The 22,922-nt window shown below is 46.7% G+C and overlaps 1 protein-coding gene across 1 annotated transcript in view; it reads left to right on the forward strand.

Moving 5' to 3' along the window:
- Positions 1 to 14,186, forward strand: part of LOC122546655 (cathepsin F-like) — a 105,757-nt gene extending 91,571 nt beyond the window's left edge. The window contains 1 exon segment of the mRNA XM_087983601.1: positions 14,122 to 14,186. Coding sequence (XP_087839727.1) covers positions 14,122 to 14,186 — 65 coding nt within the window.
- The last annotated feature ends 8,736 nt before the right edge of the window (positions 14,187 to 22,922 follow it).

A 22,922-nucleotide genomic window follows, 5' to 3' on the forward strand; every position in this document is an offset into this window, starting at 1 on the left:
GTGAGATTAGTGGTGTTAACCCCGACCAATCGAGAATCGCATAATCAGCGAGATCCTCTTGGCCCTCGTCCCAATCACTGCAGGAACATTGTCTCTTCAAATGCCAGACATCATCCTGACTATTCAGAGGCAGTCACAGGGATCGGGTGAGGTGTCTCCTCAGAGTCGTTTGTGAACTAAGAATTCGTATACCCTCATTCACACCCCTTTTCTAGCTTTTGAGGATTCCATATTTTAAAACAATTAACAGCACAGCTTTATCCCTTAATAAGATAAAAAAACAAAAGATAGGAACATCGTTTCCTCATCCCTCCTGTTAAGTCCCTCTAAGAATCTTGCATGTCTCAAGAAGGTCACCTTTCATTCTTTTAAGCTCCAATGGGTACAGGCCCAACCTACTCAATATCTCCGTATAACACAGTCTGCCCATACCTGGTATCAGCCCAAGGACATTCTCTGAACTCCCAATCCCTTGGTTAAGGGGACCAACTCTGCATACTATATTGCAGCTATGTGGTCTGACTAGTGCCTAGCAAAACCTTCCTAGTCATATCCCCATCCAGTTGCCTTTAAATGTTGTAATCGTCCCAGCCTCCACCACTTCCTCTGGCAGCTCATTCCATACACGCACCACCCTCTATATAGCGCAAATCCTCAAATCAATTCCGATGACCTTAACTTTTGTCAAATCTACTGACTATGCAGCTCAGTGGTTAGCACTGCTGCCTAACGGTGCCAGGGACTTGGGTTTGATTCCACCCTTGGGCAACTGTCTGTGGGGAGTTTGCATGTTCTCCCCATGTCTACGTGGGTTTAGTCTGGGTGCGCCGGTTTCTTCCCACAGTGCCCAGGGGTGTGCAGGTTAGGGTGGATTGGCCATGCTAAATTGTCCCATAGTGCCCAGGGATGTGCAGGTTAGGGTGGATTGGCCGTGCTAAATTGTCCCATAATGCCCAGGGATGTGCAGGTTAGGGTGGATTGGCCATGCTAAATTGTCCCATAGTGCCCAGGGATGTGCAGGTTAGGGTGGATTGGCCGTGCTAAATTGTCCCATAGTGCCAGGGATGTGCAGGTTAAGTGGGTTAGCCATGGGGAATGTGAGATTATAGGGGGTTCACCAGGATGTTGCCTGGTATGGAGGGTGCTGGCTATGAGCAGAGACTGAGTAGAATAGGAGTATTTTCAATAGAAAGACAAAGGTTGAGGAGGGACCTGATTGAGGTCTACAAAACCATGAGAGATGTAGACAGGGTGGATAGTAAGAAGCTTTTTCCCAGAGTCGGGGACTCAATTACTAGGGGCCAAGGTGAGAGGGGAAAAGTTTAGGGGAGATAAGCGTGGAAAGTTCTTTATGCAGAGGGTGGTGGGTACCTGGAATGCTTTGCCAGCGGAGGTGGTAGGGACGGGAATGATAGCATCACTCACGATGCATCTAGACAGATACAGGAATGGGCAGGGAGCGGAGATCCTTAGAAAATAGGCGACAGGTTTAGATCAAGGACTTGGATTGGCGTAGGCTTAAATGGCCGAAGAGCCTGTTGCTGTGCTTTAATTTTCTTTGGTCTTTACATTTCCCCTGACTAATGCACTTAACCTACACATTCCTGGACACTATGGCCAATCCACCCTAACTCGCATGTCTATGGACTATGTGGGGAAACCGGAGCACCCGGAGGAAACCCACGCAGACACGGGGAGAATGTGCAAACTCCACACAGACAGTCGCCCGAGGCTGGAACCAAACCTGTGTCCCTAGCGTTGTGAGGCAGCAGTGCTAACCACTGAGCCACTGTGCTGCCCAAAGGTCACCCCTCAACCTCTGACACTCCAGGGAGAGCAGGCCCAATCTCTCCCTAGCTCCCGAGCTCAAACCCTCCAACCCTAGCAACATCCTTATTAATCTTTTCTGAACCTTTTCAAGTTTCACAACATCATTCCCACATTAGGGAGGCGAGAGTTGCACGCAATACTCCAATAGTAGTCGAACCAATGTCCTATACCAGTGATTCTCAACAGTTTTTTTGGCCCAGCCCCCCTAGGAGCTCTTTTCGGGTTCTCGGGCCCCTCTTTTAAACAGGGGTACAACACAAACAGATAGACAGAGTTCCAGGGTATTGCGACGGTCCGGGTTGGGTGGGTTAGAAGCTTGTCCAGCTTGTGGTGCGGTGCGGAGCTCTGCAATGTGATCCTCCTAGCTCGCCGCCATCTTGGATTCCCCGAAGATGGCTTTTAGTACACACCTTTATTGGTCAGTGTGTGGAGTATAGGAGTTGGGAAGTCATGTTGCTGATGTACAAGGCATTGGTTCGGCCACGTATGTAACACCACGTTCAATGCTAGTCTCCCTACTATAGGAAAAATGTTGTTAAAATTTAAAGGGTTTAGAAAAGATTTACAAGAACGTTGCCAGGGTTGGAAGGTTTAAGCTATAGCGAGAAGCTGAATAGACTGTGGCTATTTTCCCTGGAGTGTCGGAGGCTGAGTGGTGACTTTATAGAGATTTACAAAATCATGAGGGACATGGATATGGTGGATAGTCAAGGTCTTTTCCCTAGAGTAGGGGAATCCAAAACTAGGCCGCATAGGTTTAGGGTGAGAGGGGAAAGATGTAAAAGGGACCTAAGGGGAAACTTTTTCACACAGAGGGTGGAGCGTGTATGGAATGAGCTGCCGGGGGAAATGGTGGAGGCTGGTACAATGACAACATTTAAAAGGCATCTGGATGGGTATATGAATAGGAAGGGTTTGGAGGGATATGGGCCGGGTGCTGGCAAGTGGGACTGGATTAATTTAGGATATCTGGTCGGCATGGATGAGTTGAACCGAAGGCCCGTTTCCATGCTGTACATCTCTATGACTTTATTAAGTTAGGATATCTGGTTGGCATAGCCGAGTCGGGCCGAAGGGTCTGTTTCCGTGCTGTACATCTCTAAGACTCTATGACTGTATGATTAGGAGGTGCACAGCTCACAGTGATGACAACATGTTAGCTTTTTGATATTGAGATGAGAGGGATTGGAGTGAGTCGCAAGCAGGTAAAAAAAGGTGGATGAAGAAGCATTTCTAGAGTATAAAACATACAGACAGAGGGCAGGATTTCTCCCTCCCAGTGGAGTTAAAACAATCTGAGTGACAATATAACATGTAAAAATGAAGGGGTTAACCCATGGCTCCGAAATTCAGAAAGGGCCTGGCGATGGTGCAGGAGGGACCTACTGGAACTGGTTGTAGAGATGAGGGGATTAGAGATAATGGAGAGACTGGAGAAGTTGAGGTTGTTGCCGTTCGACCAGAGTCAGCGAGGAGGAGATGGGGCAGTGGAGTGGAAGATGGACAGAGTGAGTGAAGAGAAAATGTTTTCAGTGGCTGAATGACCAAAACCCAGCTTCACAAATTCACACAGTACAGTGAAGGCCACTTGGCCCATCGAGTCAGCATCGAGAGCTCAACGATTGAAGGTGGAGGACAAACACCAGGGAGTGACACATACTTTCCACAACGTGTCAGCAATGTTGGACCTATGCTGCTTGTGATTGTGATGGAGATAGACTCAATAACAGTCTTCAAAAGATCATTTGGAGAGGCCGGGGGTTGGTGGAAATGTCACCAGGCAATGTTCTCGGAACACGGGTTCAACTCCCACTGTGGCAGCTGGTGAAGCTAATCCTCTTTTTGGGATTAAGGAACAACTAGTCAAAGGATGACGGTACAACCACTGTAAATTAAAAACCCCATCTGGTTCAGTAATGTCCCTTCAGGGAAGGGAATCTGCCATCCTTACTTGGTCTGGCCTGCATGTGACCTCCGACCCCAAAGCGTTGACTCTGAAATGGCCGCACAGTTCAAAGGCAATAAAGGATGGGCGATAAATGTTGGCCCAGTCAGTGACGCCCACATCCCACAAACGAACGAAAGAAGTCAGGCAAAAACGTGAATGGAAAGAGTCGCGCAGATAGGGATAGAAGGGCTGGAGCGACTTGAACTTGTCTTTGAAAGAGGCTTGATGGGCCAAACGGCCTCATTCTGAGGTGGCCTATTTTGTGGTTTTGCAATCCACAGTGGAGAAACAGACCATTCAGTCCAACAGGTTACATGCCTGCCCATTTGCTCCACACAAGTCCTTTCCGCCATACATCACCCAACCCCATTGACAGCCTATCTGTTCAATGAGTGTGGACATACAAAGCAAACTGGGTGTTCTTGGACATTAATCAACGACAGGAGACAGGCAGTGACAATCACCAACAATCTGTCCAGGGCCACCCATGTTGAAGCGATGGTCAAGAAGGCACAACAGCGCCTCGTCTTTCTCAGGAGGCTAAGGAAATTCGGCCCTGTCCATAAGGACCCTCACCATCAGATGGACCATAGAAAGCATTCTGTCTGAATGCATCGCGGCTTGGTATGGCATCTGCTCTGCCCAGAACCATCAGGGAGCTGTGAACATGGCCCAGTCCATCACCAACCTCCCATCCACTGACTCCACCTACACTTCCCGCTGCCTGGGGAAGGCAGCCGACATCATCAGAGACCCCTCCCGCCCCGGTTACAATCTCTTCCAACCTCTTCCGTCAGGCAGAAGGTACAAAAGCACAAAGACACAGACCAACAGATTCAATCTTCCCCGCTGTTATCAGACTGCTGATGAAGGGTTTATGCCCGAAATGTCGATTCTCCTGCTCCTCGGATGCTGCCTGACCTGCTGCGCTTTTCCAGCAACACCCTTTTTGACTCTGATCTCCAGCATCTGCAGCCCTCACTTTCCCTTCTGAACGGTCCTCTCAAATTTCAAATCTAATGTTATCTCGCTCTTTGTTCGCTTTCTCTGCAGCCGTAATGGTGTATTCCTTGCTCTGTTCTATCCCCCTATGACCTTTGTGTCTTTGTGTGGTATGATCTGCCTGTACTGCGTGCAAAACAAACGTTTCACTGTACCCAGGTACATGTGACAATAATAAATCCAATCAAATCAGAGCTGCAGGGCAAGCAATGAGGAAGGGAAATGGTTTATTGGCCTTCATTGTAAGAGGATTGGAACTCAGAAGGAGGGATTTCTTACGGCAATTAATTTGGGTCCTGCTGAGACCACATCTGGAGTATTGTACGCAGGTTTGGTCTCCTTACCTCAGGAGAGATATACCTGTTATAAAGGGAGTGCAGCAGGCTGATATCAGGTATCAGGATTAGAGTGGTGCTGGAAAAGCACAGCAGGACAGGCAGCATCCGAGGAGCAGGAAAATTGATCTTTTGGGCAAATGCCCTTCATCGGGGATGGTAGGACTTCCCCATGAGGAGAAATTGGTTCGACTGGGCCCAAATTCACTACAGCCCAGTAGGGTGAGGGAGGGGAGGGGAGGGGGGGGGGAAAGATGTTGAAAACGTATAAAATTCTATCATGGCTGGATGCCAGGAGGACATTTCTCCTTGTTTTGAACCAGGGGACAGAGTCTTAGGCTACATGGTCGACCGTATAAGGCTGAGATGAGGAAACACGCCATCACTCAATATGGTGACGAACTTGCGGAATTCTCTCTCACAGAGTCGGCCAAGTCTCTGAATATACTCACGGGAGAGATTGATCATTTTTTTCTTTAGAACGCTGGAGGCATTAAGGAGGATGGGAGAGGAAGCAGGAATATGGTGTCGAGATAGAGGACCAGCCGCGACCATATTGGATGGCAGAACAGGCTCTAAGGGTCGAATGGCCTCCTCCTCGCTTCCCCCGTTTCTCCTTCACATGTTCACTCGGTTTGCCTCCATCGATTCTGAAAGGTATTGACCCTGACGACCTTTGTGGGAGTGAATTCCTCATCTTCCTTGGACAGAGAAGCATCTGCTGAACTTCCCATTGGATTTGTCAGTGAGTGTCTTTCACCTTCACAGAGTCGAGTTCGAGTCTCCGCTACCCCCATCATTGGGAACATATCTTATCTTACGCACCGAATGTCATCAGCATTTACTATCATGTCTGTTCAGCCTCCCGAGTAAGTATAGTTTATGATCATCCACCGTAAGTAAGCAAAAAAACATAATGAGGGGGGAAAAAGCAAAGAAATTGGCAAGAGGTACCAAAGGCAAAACTACAGGAAAGCTCTTGCCGGTGACATCAAACGCAACATAGATTCAAAGAGTCGTGTCACACAGCACAGAAACAGACCCTTCGGTCTGATCAGTCCATGCTGGCCAAACTAACATTGTCCCATTTGCCTGCATTTTGCACATATCCCTCTTAACTTTTCCTATCCATGTACCAATCCAAATTGTTTTTAAATGTTATAACTGCGCCAGCAGCTACCACTCCCCCTGGCAGCTCGATCTATACACGCACTACCCTCTGTGATAAGGTTGCCCCCTCCAGTCCCTCTTAAATCTTTCCCCTCTCAGCTTAAGCCGATGCCTTTTAGTTTTGAATTCCCACTACTCTAGGGAATTCACTTTATCTGTGTCCCTTGTGATTTTATAAAACCTCTATAAGATCACCCCCTCAGCCACCAATGCTCAGCCTATCCAGCCTCTCCTTATAACTCAGCCCCTCCAGTCTGGTAATACCTTTTCTGCACCCTTTCCAATTCAATGAAATATTTTTCTGCACCCTGTGACGATGCTGCCCCTTTAACAAGGTCATGTTGTCCTTGGTTTTTTTCAAGAGGGGTTGTAAAGGCAGAGGTTCCGATGTGTCTGGATATGGCTACTTTAAAGCAATGGCAGGGGAGTTCTCCCAGTTCAGGTTTTTTTTTTCTTGTTTGGTCTGTTTTAGCAGGCAGTCAGAAATTGCTGATGCCCTACAGAAACAGCTACAGTGAAAAGTCTTCCAATAAATTTTGTGTAACAGTAATCTGGAAGGCTGGTCTAAGCTTGTACGATGGGTCAATGGAACTCCACATGTTACAACAAAGATCAGTACTGTTATGAAGGTCTAAGGGGTACTGTCCCTTTAAGAGAGTTGAAGGACTTAGAGAGGCACACAGAGTACTGGAGAGAGTGAGGACTGCAGGTGCTGGAGAGTCAGAGAGTGCGGTGCTGGAAAAGCACAGCGAGTCATGCAGCATCCAAGGAGCAGGAGAGTCGACGTTCGGTCATAAGTCCTTCATCAGGAATCAACTGGTTCTGACCTCCCAGCAGAGTCTGTAGTGTACAACTACTGAGGTCACAGCTATAAGACAGCTTACCTGAGAGGTTTGTCTATGTATTCATTAAACCTCACTTCTACACCTTTCCTCTCCCCAAGTACTTACTTTTCAGAGTTATGAACTAAATGTATTTTCAACATTATTGACTGAGACACCAGTATTCCCCTTATGACAAAATGAATTTCCAGCACTTGCCCTGTGAAGGATCATGAATCAGAGGGCTCTCGCTGTACAGGTCCACCAGGGGGTTCCTTAGGGTATCAGGAGAAGTAGACAAAGTGATTCAGAAGGCAGAAGTGATACTTGCCTGTATTCATCGAGGCAAAGAGTTTAAGAGCAGGGAGGTGATGCTGGAACTGTATAAAACGCTGGTTAGGCCACAACTAGAGAATTGTGCGCAGTTCTGGGATCCACATTGTAGGAGGGATGTGAGAGCACTGGAGAGGGTGCACGGGGAGATTTCCCAGGATGTTGCCTGGACTGGAGAGTATTAGCTACGAAGAGAGATTGGACATGCTGGAGTTGTTCACCATCGAGCCGAGGAGATTGAGAGGGGACATGACTGAGATGGATAAAATTATGAGGGGCACAAAATGTGAGACAGGAAGAAACCTCTCCCCTTGATGGGGGGGGGGAATCGCTGACCGGGGGAACATCGATTGAAAGGAAGGGACGGGAGATTTAGAGGGGATGTGAGGGAAAACGTTTTCACCCAGAAGATGGTGTGTGGTGGACCAGACCAAATCCCCTCAACATCCGAAAGGAGAACACCAACACTCACCAATCACTGCCTTCGAGTCCAATAATCCTGAATCCAACCTGATCCAGACAAGAACGCCCAGTTTGTTATGGGCCGGACCAAACCCCCCACAAAATATCTCAAGGAGACCGCTTCAACCTTATTGTTTCATTTCATTGAAAGGCAAGTGTAAGGCACTCAGAATTTTGTGTCCCTCATAATATTATCCATCTCAATCGCGTCCCCTCTCAATCTCCTCGGCTCGATGGAAAACAACTCCAGTCTGTCCAATCTCTCTTCATAACTAATACTCTCCAGTTCAGGCAACATCCTGGATTCGAGATGTAATTTAATTGGGCCACCACGAGGCTTTAATAAAATGCATTTTATTCAACAACACAGTTAAAATAAAAACAGAAAAAGAATTGCATAGCTTTAACTCTCTTGCAATTCTTAATAAAATATTATTTAACTACTAATCATCAACTGTTCTGATATCGCGGCATCCCGTAATCATACCCTTGGCAAACGCCATCTCAGCAAAACAGAATTTCCTCACGTGGTATCTCCCTTCCAATCCAGGAGAAAGGAACACCAAAAAAAGACACATTCCAGCAACAGGGAGAGAACTCAAGTATTTTGCTGCAATGGAGAGAGAGCTGCATCCAGCAGCTTCAACAGCTAACTACTAACCCCAACTGGAAACAAAAACTAAAACTCTAGGTCTGTGTGAGCCGGACTCCACCCACTTGTGCTCCTTTTGTCTAATTTTAAAAAAAGACGTAGGGGATCAAAGTTGTTTACTCACTGCTTCAGAAGCAGACATTCCACTGTCTTAAATCTATCACCCCGCAACTTGTAGTTATGCCCCCTTGTACAAGCTGACGTCACCATCCTAGGAAAAAGACTTTCGCTGTCTACCCTACCTAATCCTCTGATCATCTTGTCTGTCTCTATCAAATTCCCCGCTGAGCCTTCCTCTTTCCAAGCCTGCCTCCTGAAGTCAATCGAACAATTCCACGGCACTCATCCATGGATTCCATCAATAAACGTGTTGACCTGGACCCAATATTCCGACACTGTAACAAATAAATTCCAACCGACACAGTACAGCAGCGCTTCATAGGAGGCTCCACTGCGCTGAGGATGTCATATAGACAGGGGACAAAATGGCTGCAAACCAACTCCCCAGCTCGACGAACAACAACTGCAAGTGAACCCCCAGCTACGCATCTCTACAAGAACCACTTGATGCTCCAAACGTTCCTTCTATGTGTGACTAAAAATCACCAGATCGTCAACGTGCACCACACAACCGGGGAGTCTCAAAGGTGACATTATTGGCTCGTCTTTGAAATACGGCTGGGGCATTCTTCAAACCAAACGGGCATGGGCTTCAAGATGAAGGGCTTATGACTGAAACGTCGATTCTCCTGCTCCTCGGATGCTGCCTGACCCTGCTGCGCTTTTCCAGCACCACGCTCTCCACTCTGATCTCCAGCGTCTGCAGTCCTCACTTTCTCATAGTCCATTTGTTACCATGAAAGGTGAAACTGCCTTTGCTTTTTCAGATAAACTGCCAGTATTCTCTGAGTAAGTCCTGCTTAGAAATATAAGTTGCTTGTCTCACCTTTTCTTGAAAACGTGCAATAGGAAACAAACCGGATTTTGTAACAGCCTTGACTTTGCGACAAGAAGTGTGGTGCTAGAAAAGCACAGCCGGTCAGGTAGCATCTGAGGAGCAGGAGTGTCGACGTTTCGGGCATAAGCCCTTCATCAGGAAGACATGACAGAGTCATAGAGACGTACAGCACAGAAACAGACCCTTTGGTCCAACCCGTCCATGCCGACCAGATATCCCAACCCAATCTAGTCCCACCTGCCAGCGCATGACCCATATCCCTCCAAACCCTTCCTATTCATATACCCAGCTAGATGCCTTTTAAATGTTGCAATTGTACCAGCCTCCACCACTTCCTCTGGCAGCTCATTCCATACACGTTTCACCCTCGGCGTGAAAAAGTTGCCCCTTAGGTCCCTTTTATATCTTTCCCCTCTCACCCTAAACCTATGCCATCTAGTTCTGGACTCCCCGACCCCAGGGAAAAGATCTTGTCCATTTACTCTATCCATGTCCCTCATGATTTTATAAACCTCTATAAGGTCACCCCTCAGCCTCCGATGCTCCAGGGAAAACAGCCCCAGCCTGTTCAGCCTCTCCCTGTAGCTCAAGCCCTCAAATCCTGGTAACATCCTCATAAATCTTTACTGAACCCTTTCAAGTTTCACAACATCTTTCCGATAGGAAGGAGACCAGAATTGCACGCAATATTCCAACAGTGGCCTAACCAACATCCTGTACAGCCGCAACATGACCTCCCAACTCCTGTACTCAGTACTCTGACCAATAAAGGAAAGCATACCAAAAGCCTTCTTCACTATCCTATCTACCTGCGACTCCACTTTCAAGGAGCTACGAACCTGCACTCCAAAGTCTCTTTGTTCAGGAACAGTCCCTAGGACCTTACCATTATGTGTATAAGTCCTGCTAAGATTTGCTTTCCCAAAAATGCAGCACCTCATTGTGCCTTAGGGTGGCACAGTGGCTCAGTGGTTAGCATTGCTGCCTCACAGCACCTCCCAGGTTCGATTCCAGTCTCGGGCGACTGTCTGTGTGGAGTTTGCACATTCTCACTGTGTCTGCGTGGGTTTCCTCTGGATGCTCCAGTTTCCTCCCTCAGTCCAAAGATGTGTCGGTCAGGTGAATTGGCCATGCTAAATTGCCCATAGGTTAGCTGCGTTACTCAGAGGGGAATGGGTCTGAGGGATTATATTAGATTAGATTCCCTACACACTGTAGGGAATCTAACCTAATCTCACGTTTATCTAAATTAAACTCTTTCTGTCACTCCTCAGCCCTTGGCCCATATGATCAAGATCCCTGTGAAGGGCTTCGGCCCGAAATGTCGATTCTCCTGCTCCTTGGATCCTGCCTGACCTGCTGTGATTTTCCAGCACCACACGTTTTGACTCTGATTTCCAGCATCTGCACTCCTCACTTTCTCCTTGACTTCGTGACAGTCCACACATAATCATTGGGTACCATCTGGTTTTGACTCCATTACAATTGCTGAGCCCTATTCGCTGCAAGTCATTTCAATTATGTCATTTCTGAGCATTCTTTCAATCTCTTTTTGAACCTGTGCCGATTTTAGAGGGTTAAGTCTATAAGGATGTTGCTTAATTGGAACAGCATGTCGATATCTACATCATGAGTAATAAATTTAGTACTTCACACATTTCTCTCCATGAGATTACAATAGCTGTTTTAGGTCATTTTGATTTTATTCTGGAAGGTAACTCAATAATTTGTCCCAATTTTTGGGAATGTTCTCATTGTCCAATTTAATTGGAGGAATGTCTAATGCAGAATCAACTGGATTTGGTTCTTCACGCTGAACTCTAACCAGTGAAACATTCTCCTTCCTTATCAAAATACTGTTTGAGCATATTCGCATACCACACCCTGTGAGTTTCCTTGATAAGTAACATTCTTATGAAATAATTCACCTCACTCAATTTCCTTTCAGTTTGATTCGGCCCACTAAACCTTGCTTTTAAAGGTTCACCTACCACCAGAAGTAACGCTGACACTTTATCTCCACTAGCGAAACCATGAATTTTTGATTTCTTGTCTGCTTCCTGTTTCATCACATGCTGTGCTACTTTCAAATGCTGTCTAGCCAACTCACACACTCTGTTTAAGCTCTCCCTACCATTTGTGTCTGGGGGTGTGCACATTAGGCGGATTAGCGATGGGAGCTGCAGGGATAAGATAGGGTGGGGAGCGGTGAATCTGAGTGGGATGCTCTTAGGAGAATCGGTGTGGATTAGAGTGGTGCTGGAAAAGCACAGCAGCTCAGGCAGAATCCGAGGAGCAGGAAAATCGACGTTTCAGGCAAAAGCCCTTCATCAGGAATACCTGATGAAGGGCTTTTGCCCGAAACGTCAATTTTCCTGCTCCTTGGATGCTGCCTGAACTGCTGCGCTTTTCCAGCACCGCTCTAATCCAGAATCTGGTTTCCAGCATCTGCAGTCCTTGTTTTTACCTTGGAGAATCGGGGTGGACTGGTTAGGCTGAATGGCCTGTTTCCACACTGGAGGGATTCTATAGATTTGACACACAGTCTAAATATGTGACCTCTGAACTCTGACTCACTAACTAATTTAAGTGGTCTCTCACTCATACCCTAAAAGTAATACAAATAGACTGAATTTAGTTGATTCATTAGATGCATCCCTAATTACCAAATGTTCAAAGGAGAAACATTCTGTACGAACTCCACCTACACATTTGCTGGTGGATGATTGTAGGACGGATATCACTTCACTTCAGCTCCGGTGAAGAGTCAACTGGACTCAGAACGATGAGGCTGAACACAGGAAAGTGATAGAGTGCTAGGTGTCATGGTGCAATGATAACAATCTCTCCTTCTCAATGTCAACAAACCAAAAGGACTGATATTGGTTTTGGGAAGAAAGGAGGAGGACTTGCCCCTATCTACATCAATGGAGTTGAGGGGGGACAGGGTGGAGAGCATCACGTTCTTGGGAGTGACGATACCAGACAACCTGTCCTGGACCTCCCATGGAGATGCGATGCTCAGGAAGGCGCAACAACGTCGCTTCTTCCTCAGGTAGCTCAGGAAGTTCGGCACGTCCATAAGGACCCTCACCAACTTTTACTGGTGCACCACTGAGACCATACTGTCGGGACGCATAATGGCCTGGTACGGCAACTGCTCTTCCCAGGATTGTAACAAACTACGGAAGGTTATGTGCACAGCCCAGACCATCGCGGGGGTCAACCTCCCATCCATGGACTCCATTTACATTTCTGACTGCCACGGAAAGGCTGTCAACATCATCAAAGACACCCCCCCTCCCCCCGTCACCCTGGTAACACTCTCCCAGAACCCTCTCCGTTAGGCAGCAGGTACACAAACTTGAACACACATACACTAAACAGGTTCAGGAACAGCTTCTTCAGGGCTTTTATTAGACTGATGAATGGACCCCTCTAACTTCAAACAATGTTGATCTTGCTTTGTGCCCCTCCTGTGCAGCTGTAAACCTACACGCCTCGCTCTTTCTGTGGGGTGGTACGGTCGCTCAGTGGGTTAGCACTGCTGCTTCCCAGTCCCAGGGACTCGGGTTTGATTCCACTCTTGGGCAACTGTCTGTGTGGAGTTTGCACATTCTCCCTGTGTCTGTGTGGGATTTCCTCCGGGTGCTCTGGTTTCCTCCCACAATCACAAAGATGTGCAGGTTAGGGTGGATTGGCCGTGCTAAATTGCCCCATAGTGTTAGGTACATTAGTAAGGGGTAAATATAGGGTAGAGGAATGGGTCTGGGTGGGTTACTCTTTGGAGGGTCGGCGTGGACTTGTTGGGCTAAATGGCCTGTTTCCATGCTGTAGGGAATCTAATAAGCACCCTATGATCTGTATGTCCTTGTTTGCTATGGTCTGCCTGTACTGCTCATAAAACACTGATTTCCACTGTACTTAGGTACAACAAGAAATCAAATCAAATTAAAACCTTTATACCAGTCCTCTAGATAGTCTTGACTGTAAGTCCTCCACATAGTCTCTAAAGTTTGATACCACGGTTCTAATGGTCACTGCAATTCTGGACGGTACACCTAATCTATCCTTAACTTCCTTGAATAATGTTAATGTAAAATTTGATCCTTGATCTGATTGTATCTTTGTGGGTAGTCTGTGTTTATTTTTAAAAATTGGGTAACTCTTCTACGATCCTGTTAGCTGGGTGGCATGATAGTTCAGTGGTTAGCACTGCTGCCTCACAGCACCAGGGACCCTGGGTTCGATCCCACCCTTGGGTGACTGCCTGTGTGGAGTTTGCACATTCTCCCCATGTCTGTGTGGGTTTCCTCCGGGTGCTCCGGTTTCCTCCCACAGTCCAAAGATGTGCAGGTCAGGTGAATTGGCCATGCTAAATTGCCCATAGTCTTAGGTGCATTAGTCAGGGGTAAATATAGGGGAGGGGAATGGGTCTGGGTGGGTTACTCTTCAGAGGGTTGGTATGGACTTGTTGGGCCGAAGGGCCTGTTTCCATACTGTAGGGAATCTAATCTAACTCTGTGATATTGCATAACGGAATGGCCTCTGGAATTCTAATAGACACATTCATTTTGGTCAACAAAGTTGATTTTTACTTTTCATTTCAGGGAGAGGCCCCATGCCATCAATTAAGATGCTTGTATCTTTTAAAGATCTTAGTTTCTTTACCTAGGCATCCTGGTACACATGAATAAACTTTACCCCCACAGGTAAGTTCTTTAAAGGGATTTGGCGCTTTCTTCTTATCCAACCCCCCTGACCAGTCTGCACGCAGCTTTTTAGCTTGACCGGTGATCTCCCTTACCACTTTAACAAATGCCACTGTCTTATCCTGGCTCACCATATTCGTGCTTTTTCTAAACCTCCAACGCTGTCACTTAAGACCAGAAGACATAGGAGCAGAAATTAGGCCATTCAGCCCACTTCATGGGGCCTACTTTGTTGCCGTGAAGTCACCTGATCTTTTTGTACCTCTCCACCTTCCCCCGCGCCCACAACCAAACAGGTTTCTTTTTTAACCTGTGGTAAGCTCTCTTTACTATCTTCACTGAGGTCTGCTTTTCCTTTAGCACCTGAGGATTTTTCTCTTTTCCCCAGTTTCTGTTTCTCACGGATTGAAATTGATGTTGGAAGCCGATCCTTTGATTTGTGAACCAACTCACAACCACCTGCTACTTCTGCTGCTAACCTTGCCATTTTAAACTCTCTGCCTTTTCACGCGAGTTTCATGATTCCGGAAAAAGAATTTTTGAACTCCTCCGAAATAATCGTCTCTCTGAGAGCATCACATGTCGATCTACTTATCCACCTATCAAAATTACTTTGTTTGATCCTTTCAAACTCAACGCACGTTAGAACAGGGTCCCTCATAAAGTGTTGTCTGTAGGCCTTTAGCAAGAATTCATAGGCACTTAAGATGGCTTTTTTTCACCTCCACATACTCCCAGAAACCTCTTCTGATAGTGAAACAAACGCCTCTTTGGCTCTACCAACCAACTTGGTTTGAATCAATATGGTCACCGGTCATTTCATTTGTTTAGCCACTTTCTGAAATGAAATGAGAAAGGTTACTACGTCGTCCTCGTTGGACGATTGGACATATTGAAACAGACCCCCACCAGCCCTTTGGCTACGATGGGTTTGCTCTCCATTGCTGACCTCGTCACCACAAGTCCATACCAAACCTGCGAAGGGTTACCCATCCAGACACATTCCCACCTTTTCTCTTCACCTCCTACGTTCGAAATCAACTCTCAGCTTTCAGCTCCAACTTCCCAAGTTCAGAAACTCTCTCTTTCACCCTGACTTTCGGCCGTTTTTGTCTTTTGTCTCTAACTCGAGCAGTTTCATTTCACGGTTGAACCTTAGCCACATCGAGTGATTCTGATTGCGTTCCCAGCAATTGTAAACGCTGCGCTGTTGTGATCTCCCCCCTTCCTTCACAGACACGGTCAGCCTCACCCTCAGCTTGTCTCTCAGTTCACAAAGCTTAACCTTACTCACCTTCTTCCCCAGTGACCTCCTCACACCCAGGAAACTCTTAGCCACTGAAAGAGCCATTATTAGACCAGGCACACCCTATTTAAACAAACTGAATAACAGCTAAAAACAGAAAATCAACACTCACCACTCACTGTCTTTGAGTCTAATAACCGGGGGCGGCATGGTGGCTCAGCGGTTAGCACTGCTGCCTCACAGCGCCAGGGACTCAGGTTCAATCCCAGCCTCGGGTAGCTGTCTGTGCGGAGTTTGCACATTCTCCCCATGTCTGCATAAGTTTCCTCCGGATGCTCCGGTTTCCTCCCACAGACCAACCACAGTCCAAAGATGTGAAGGTTAGGGTGGATTGGCCGTGCTAAATTACCCCATAGTGTCCAAAGATGTGCAGGTTAGGGTGGATTGGCCGTGCTAAATTGTCCCATAGTGCCCAGGGATGTGCAGGTTAGGGTGGATTGGCCGTGCTAAATTGTCCCATAGTGCCCAGGGATGTGCAGGTTAGGGTGGATTGGCCGTGCTAAATTGTCCCATAGTGCCCAGGGATGTGCAGGTTAGGGTGGATTGGCCGTGCTAAATTGCCCCATAGTGCGCAGGGATGTGCAGGTTAGGGTGGATTGGCCGTGCTAAATTGTCCCATAGTGCCCAGGGATGTGCAGGTTAGGGTGGATTGGCCGTGCTAAATTGTCCTATAGTGCCCAGGGATGTGCAGGTTAGGGTGGATTGGCCGTGCTAAATTGTCCCATAGTGCCCTGGGATGTGCAGGTTAGGGTGGATTGGCCATGCTAAATTGTCCCATAGTGCCCAGGGATGTGCAGGTTAGGGTGGATTGGCCGTGCTAAATTGTCCCACAGTGTCCAGGGATGTGCAGGTTAGGGTGGATTGGCCATGCTAAATTGTCCCATAGTGCCCAGGGATGTGCAGGTTAGGGTGGATTGGCCATGCTAAATTGTCCTATAGTGCCCAGGGATGTGCAGGTTAGGGTGGATTGGCCGTGCTAAATTGTCCCACAGTGTCCAGGGATGTGCAGGTTAGGGTGGATTGGCCATGCTAAATTGTCCCATAGTGCCCAGGGATGTGCAGGTTAGGGTGGATTGGCCATGCTAAATTGTCCCATAGTGCCCAGGGATGTGCAGGTTAGGGTGGATTGGCCATGCTAAATTGCCTCATGGTGTCCAGGGATGGGTAGGTTAGGTACATTAGTCGGGGGGGAATGCAGAGTAATAGGGTAGGGGAATAGGTTTGGGTGGGATACTCTTCGGAGGGTCAATGTGGACTTGTTGGGCCAAATGGTCTGTTTCCACCCTGTAGGGGTTCTATGAATCCCCAATGAAAAATAAACCCAACCTGAAATTGGAGACTTTGATCAGAACAAGGGCCCACAAACAAACACCCTCAAAACACCCTCGTTTTTTTTTTGTGTGTGTATACATCAAGTCCTTATTTAGGGTAAAAAAAACTATAGCAGAGAGGTATCAGAAGGTATTCTAACTCATACTTGTACAAAGTAAGTAATTAACTAACTAAGCAGAGATGGCTGGGCAGGTGATGTGCTGTAGCTGTATGATGTGGGAGCTGGCTGATCCCATTGTGAACGGCAGTGACCACATCTGCAGCAAGTGTTGGTTGCTGGAAGAACTCCGGATCAGAGTTGATCATCTGGAATCTGAGCTTCAAACACTGCGGCACATCCGGGAGGGGGAGAGTTACCTGGACGCTTTGTTTCAGGAGGCAGTCACACCTGGGAGATTAAGTAATTCACATTCAGTTAGTGATCAGGGACATCAGGGTGTGACTGTAAGTGAGGCAGGTAAGGGGAACCGGAGTTCAGGAGTGCAGGAGCCTCAGCCCTTGACCATGTCCAACAGGTATGAGATTCTTGCTCCCTGTTCGGATGAGGAAAAGGGCTCTGGACAGGATGAGCCAGCTGACCAAGGCACCATGGTGCAGAAGGCCATTCAAGAGGGGGGAGCTAATAGACAAGTAGTTGTTATAGGGGATTCTATAATTGGGGGGACAGATAGTATCCTTTGCAAGCCGGATCGGGAGTCTCGCATGGTGTGTTGCCTACCCGGTGCCAGGGTGCGAGACATCTCCGACCGGCTTGAAAGGATATTGGAGCGGGAGGGGGAGGATCCAGTTGTTGTGGTCCACGTTGGTACCAACAACATAGGCAAGACTAGGGTGGAGTACCTGTTTGGGCATTACGAAGCACTAGGCAGGAAATTGAAGCACAGGTCCTCAAGGGTCATAATCTCCGGATTACTGCCCGAGCCACGTGCCAATTGGCATAGGGACAAGAAAATTAGGCAAGTAAACACGTGGCTAAGGGATTGGTGTGGGAAAGAGGGATTCCACTTCATGGGGCATTGGCATCAGTTTTGGAACAGGGGGGATCTGTACCGTTGGGACGGTCTCCACCTGAACCGATCAGGTGCCAATGTTCTAGCGAAGAGGATAAATAGGGTGGTCAGTCGGACTTTAAACTTCTGAGTTGGGGGGAAGGGAAAGTGAAAGCGACAGGGAGTATGGAGGTAAATGGCAAGATAAGCAGCAGGATAGCATGTTTCCAGGCGGATTTAAAATTGAGGCAGACTGAGAATGCAGTAAAAAGCAAGAATAACTTAGGACATATGACTTCCAACATCTCTAATGATAAGGAAGTTAGCATTAAGGCACTTTACCTGAATGCTCGTAGCATACATAACAAAGCCGATGAACTAATGGCACAGATAATAATGAATAATTATGATGTAGTAGGCATCACAGAGACTTGGTTACAGGGGGGTCAGGACTGGCAGTTAAACCTCCATGGTTTTTCAACTTATCGAAAAAACAGAGAGGTGGGCAGAGGGGGTGGGGTTGCCTTGTTAGTTAAGAACAAAATTAAATCTATGGTATTGAATGACATAGCGTCGGATGATGTGGAGTCTGTGTGGGTGGAATTGAGGAACCATAAAGGCAAAAAAAAACATAATTGGAGTTGTGTATAGACCTCCTAACAGTGGTCAGGACCAGGGACGCAACATGTACCGGGAAATAGAGAAGGCATGTCAGAAAGGCAAGGTTACATTGATCATGGGAGACTTCAATATGCAGGTGGACTGGGTAAATAATGTTGCTAGTGGATCTAAAGAAAGGGAATTCATGGAATGCTTACAGGATGGCTTTTTGGAACAGCTTGTCATGGAGCCCACAAGAGAGCAGGCTATTCTGGACCTAGTGCTTTGCAATGAACCAGACTCTATAAAAGATCTTAAAGTAAGGGAACCCTTAGGAAGTAGTGACCATAATATGGTAGAGTTCAGTCTGGAGTTTGAAAGGGAGAAGGCAAAATCGGATGTAATGGTGTTACAGTTGAATAAAGGTAATTATGAGGGCATGAGAGAGGAACTGACTAAAATAGACTGGAAGCAGAGGCTAACCGGGAAGACAGTAGAGCAAAAGTGGCAGGAGTTTGTAGGTATAATTGAGGACACTGTACAGAGGTTCATTCCCAAGAAAAGAAAGATTAACCGGGGAGGGATTAGACAACCTTGGCTGACAAAGGAAGTCAGGAAATGTATTAAAGAAAAAGAGAGATCCTATAAAGTGGCTAAGAACAGTGGGAAATCAGAAGATTGGGAAGGATACAAAAGCAAACAGAGGATAACAAAGAGTGTAATAAGAAATGAGAGGATCAAATATGAAGGTAGGCTAGCCAGTAATATTAGAAATAATAGTAAAAGTTTCTTTCAGTACATAAGAAACAAACGACAAGCAAAAGTAGACATTGGGCCACTTCAAACTGATGCAGGAAGCCTAGTGATGGGAGATAAGGAAATAGCAGGAGAACGTAACAAGTACTTTGCGTCAGTTTTCACAGTGGAAGACATGAGTAATATCCCAAAAATTAAAGGGTGTCACGGGGCTGAGTTGAGTATGGTTGCCATTACGAAAGAGATAGTGCTAGAAAAGTTAAAAAGTCTTAAAATTGATAAATCTCCTGGCCCCGATGGGATACACCCTAGAGTTCTGAGAGAGGTGGCTGAGGAAATAGCAGAGGCATTGGTTGAGATCTTTCAAGAGTCACTGGAATCAGGAAAGGTCCCGGATGATTGGAAGATGGCTGTTGTAACCCCCTTGTTCAAGAAAGGATCAAGGCAAAAGATGGAAAATTAAAGGCCAATCAGCTTAATCTCGGTTGTTGGTAAAATTCTAGAATCCATCATTAAGGATGAGGTTTCTAAATTCTTGGAAGAGCAGAGTCTGATTAGAACAAGTCAACACGGATTTAGTAAAGGGAGGTCATGCCTGACAAACCTGTTGGAATTTTTTGAAGAGGTAACAAGTAGGTTAGACCAGGGAAACCCAGTGGATGTGGTCTATCTAGACTTTCAAAAGGCCTTTGATAAGGTGCCACACGGGAGGCTGCTGAGCAAGGTGAGGGCCCATGGTGTTCGAGGTGAGCTGCTGGGATGGATTGAGGATTGGCTGTCTAACAGAAGGCAGAGAGTTGGGATAAAAGGTTCTTTTTCAGAATGGCAGCCGGTGACGAGCGGTGTCCCGCAGGGTTCGGTGCTGGGGCCACAGCTGTTCGCATTATATATTAATGATTTGGATGAGGGAACCGGGGGCATTCTAGCGAAGTTTGCCGATGATACGAAGTTAGGTGGACAGGCAGGTAGTACTGAGGAAGTGGGGAGGCTCCAGAAGGATCTAGACAGGTTGGGAGAGTGGTCCAGGAAATGGCTGATGGAATTTAACGTGAGCAAGTGCGAGGTCTTGCACTTTGGCAAAAAGAATAAAAGCATAGACTACTTTCTAAATGGTGAGAAAATTAATAAAGCCAAAGCACAAAGGGATCTGGGAGTGCTAGTCGAGGATTCTCTAAAGGTAAACATGCAGGTTGAGTCCGTGATTAAGAAAGCGAATGCAATGTTGTCTCTTATCTCAAGAGGGTTGGAATATAAAAGCAGAGATGTACTACTAAGACTTTATAAAGCTCTGGTTAGGCCCCATTTGGAGTACTGTGTCCAGTTTTGGTCCCCACACCTCAGGAAGGACATACTGGCACTGGAACGTGTCCAGCGGAGATTCACACGGATGATCCCTGGAATGACAGGTCTAACATATGAGGAATGGCTGAGGATACTGGGATTGAATTCGTTGGAGTTTAGAAGATTAAGGGGAGACTTAATAGAGACGTACAAAATAATACATGGCTTGGAAAAGGTGGATGCTAGGAAATTGTTTCCATTAGACGAGGAGACTAGGACCCATGGACACAGCCTTAGAATTAGAGGGGGTCATTTCAGAACAGAAATGCGGAGACATTTCTTCAGCCAGAGAGTGGTGGGCCTGTGGAATTCATTGCCACGGAGTGTAGTGGAAGCCGGGACGCTAAATGTCTTCAAGGCCGAGATTGATAAATTCTTGTTGTCTAGAGGAATTAAGGGCTACGGGGAGAATGCTGGTAAGTGGAGCTGAAATGCGCATCAGCCATGATTGAATGGCGGAGTGGACTCGATGGGCCGAATGGCCTTACTTCCACTCCTATGTCTTATGGTCTTAAATATATCAAGGAGATAGCCTTGATCCTAACTGGATGTAGGTTTGCCCGCTAAGCTGGAGGATTCATATTCAGACGTTTCGTCACCATACTAGGTAACATCTTCAGTGAGCCTCCGGATGAAGCATTGCTGATGATTCCCGCTTTCTATCTATATATTTGGGTTTCCTTGGATTGGGTTGGAAACCACAGGAAATGACATCACCAACCCAAAGAAACCCAAACATATAAATATCATCACCGGCGCTTCATCCAGAGGCTCACTGAAGATGTTACCTAGTAGGGTGACGAAACATCTGAAAACGAACCTTCCAGCTCAGCGAGCAAACCTACCTCCAGAACCTCAACTTGAGCTATAAATCTTCTCAAAACTGGCTGGACCCTCACTTTCTATTTTACTTAAATGCAAGTGTAAGAAACTGTGTTCTCAAGGTGATTGATTAGCCCATCACTAGGCTTTAAATAAAGCACACTTTATTCTTGCAGCACAGTTAAAATACAAACGAGGAAGCGGTATAATTTTAACTCTATTAAAAAATGAAATCAAATAATATATTATTTAACTATCAATCATCAACTGTTCCAATATAGCAGCATCCCATAAACAGACCCTTGGTAAAGACAAATATAGCAAAACAGATTTCTCTCACGTGCTGTCTCCTGTCCAAGGGAAAGGAACACTGAATTAAACCATCTCGAAGCAGAGAGAGAAAGTAAACATTTAGCTGCATCAGAGAGTGAGCTGTATCCAGCAGCTTCAACCCCTAACTGTAAGCCAAATCTAAAACCCTGGGTGTGTGGGAGCCTGACTGCACCCATTCATGCTTTTTCTGTCTAACTTGAAGAAAACACTCAGGCAGCTGAATCCTGCTTACCCACTGCTTTGGAAGCAGACATTCCAGCCTTGGGGTGATAACTCCACTCTGCAAAAGAAACAGTCCAGTACAAATCTCTCTTAAAGGCACCGTACTGTCACAGGTGGGATTCTGGAGCTCACTGCCTGTGAAGGTGGGGACAGGCAGAAACCATCATCGCATTGAAGAAGGACTTTGATTTACAACGCCAAGGTTGTGAGCCAGGTGCTGGAGAAATGGGATTAGTACAATTAGGTGGCTGTTTTTGACTCGATGGGCTGAAGGGCCTTATTCTGTGCTGGAGACCTCCTTTGACCCTGTGACCATCTCCCAGCAAACACAGTGGGACACAGATTCGAGTGGGAGGCTTCCTAATCCTTCCTTGATCCTATCCTACAAAGTGGAGCAGCAGGACATTAGCTTGAAGGCACTTTCACAATACCTTCTGTTGAGGGACACCATCCAGCAATGAAAGACAGGGGGGGGGGGGGGGGGAATGGTCAAATCGCCCCATCAGGAAGGGCTGCGGAGTCTTGCCATTTAATACCCAAGACAATTGCAACAGGATTGGCTGTCACCCCACCCCAGTGTCGCACACTGAGAATCAAACCCTGCTATCCCCAGAGTTATGACAAAAGTTCAAGGGTGTTCAGTTAGGATGCAAACCTTCCCTGCTTTACCTGGTTTTCAGAGCTGGGCTGATAGAAAAACACAGCAACTTCCTGTTCTGAGCAAGATTGACTGTTTCATACTGATAATTAGACTCTCGCTGATAATCAGACACTTACAGTCAGCATTTAACACTGAAAATTAAAACTATCATCCCCTTATAAACTCCACACATGCAGACACCCATACACTCACACCCTCACACAGACACACACACACACACACCCACTCTCTCTCACACATGCAAAGATGGATATACACACATACACACACAGACTGACACAGACAGAGATAGAAACAGACTCGTATAAACACACATACACATGCACACAACTGACAC

Source organism: Chiloscyllium plagiosum, unplaced genomic scaffold, assembly GCF_037043375.1.
Source record: "Chiloscyllium plagiosum isolate Xiang-an unplaced genomic scaffold, Cpla_swu_hap1 HiC_scaffold_46, whole genome shotgun sequence".
In the NCBI taxonomy this organism is placed as follows: domain Eukaryota; kingdom Metazoa; phylum Chordata; class Chondrichthyes; order Orectolobiformes; family Hemiscylliidae; genus Chiloscyllium; species Chiloscyllium plagiosum.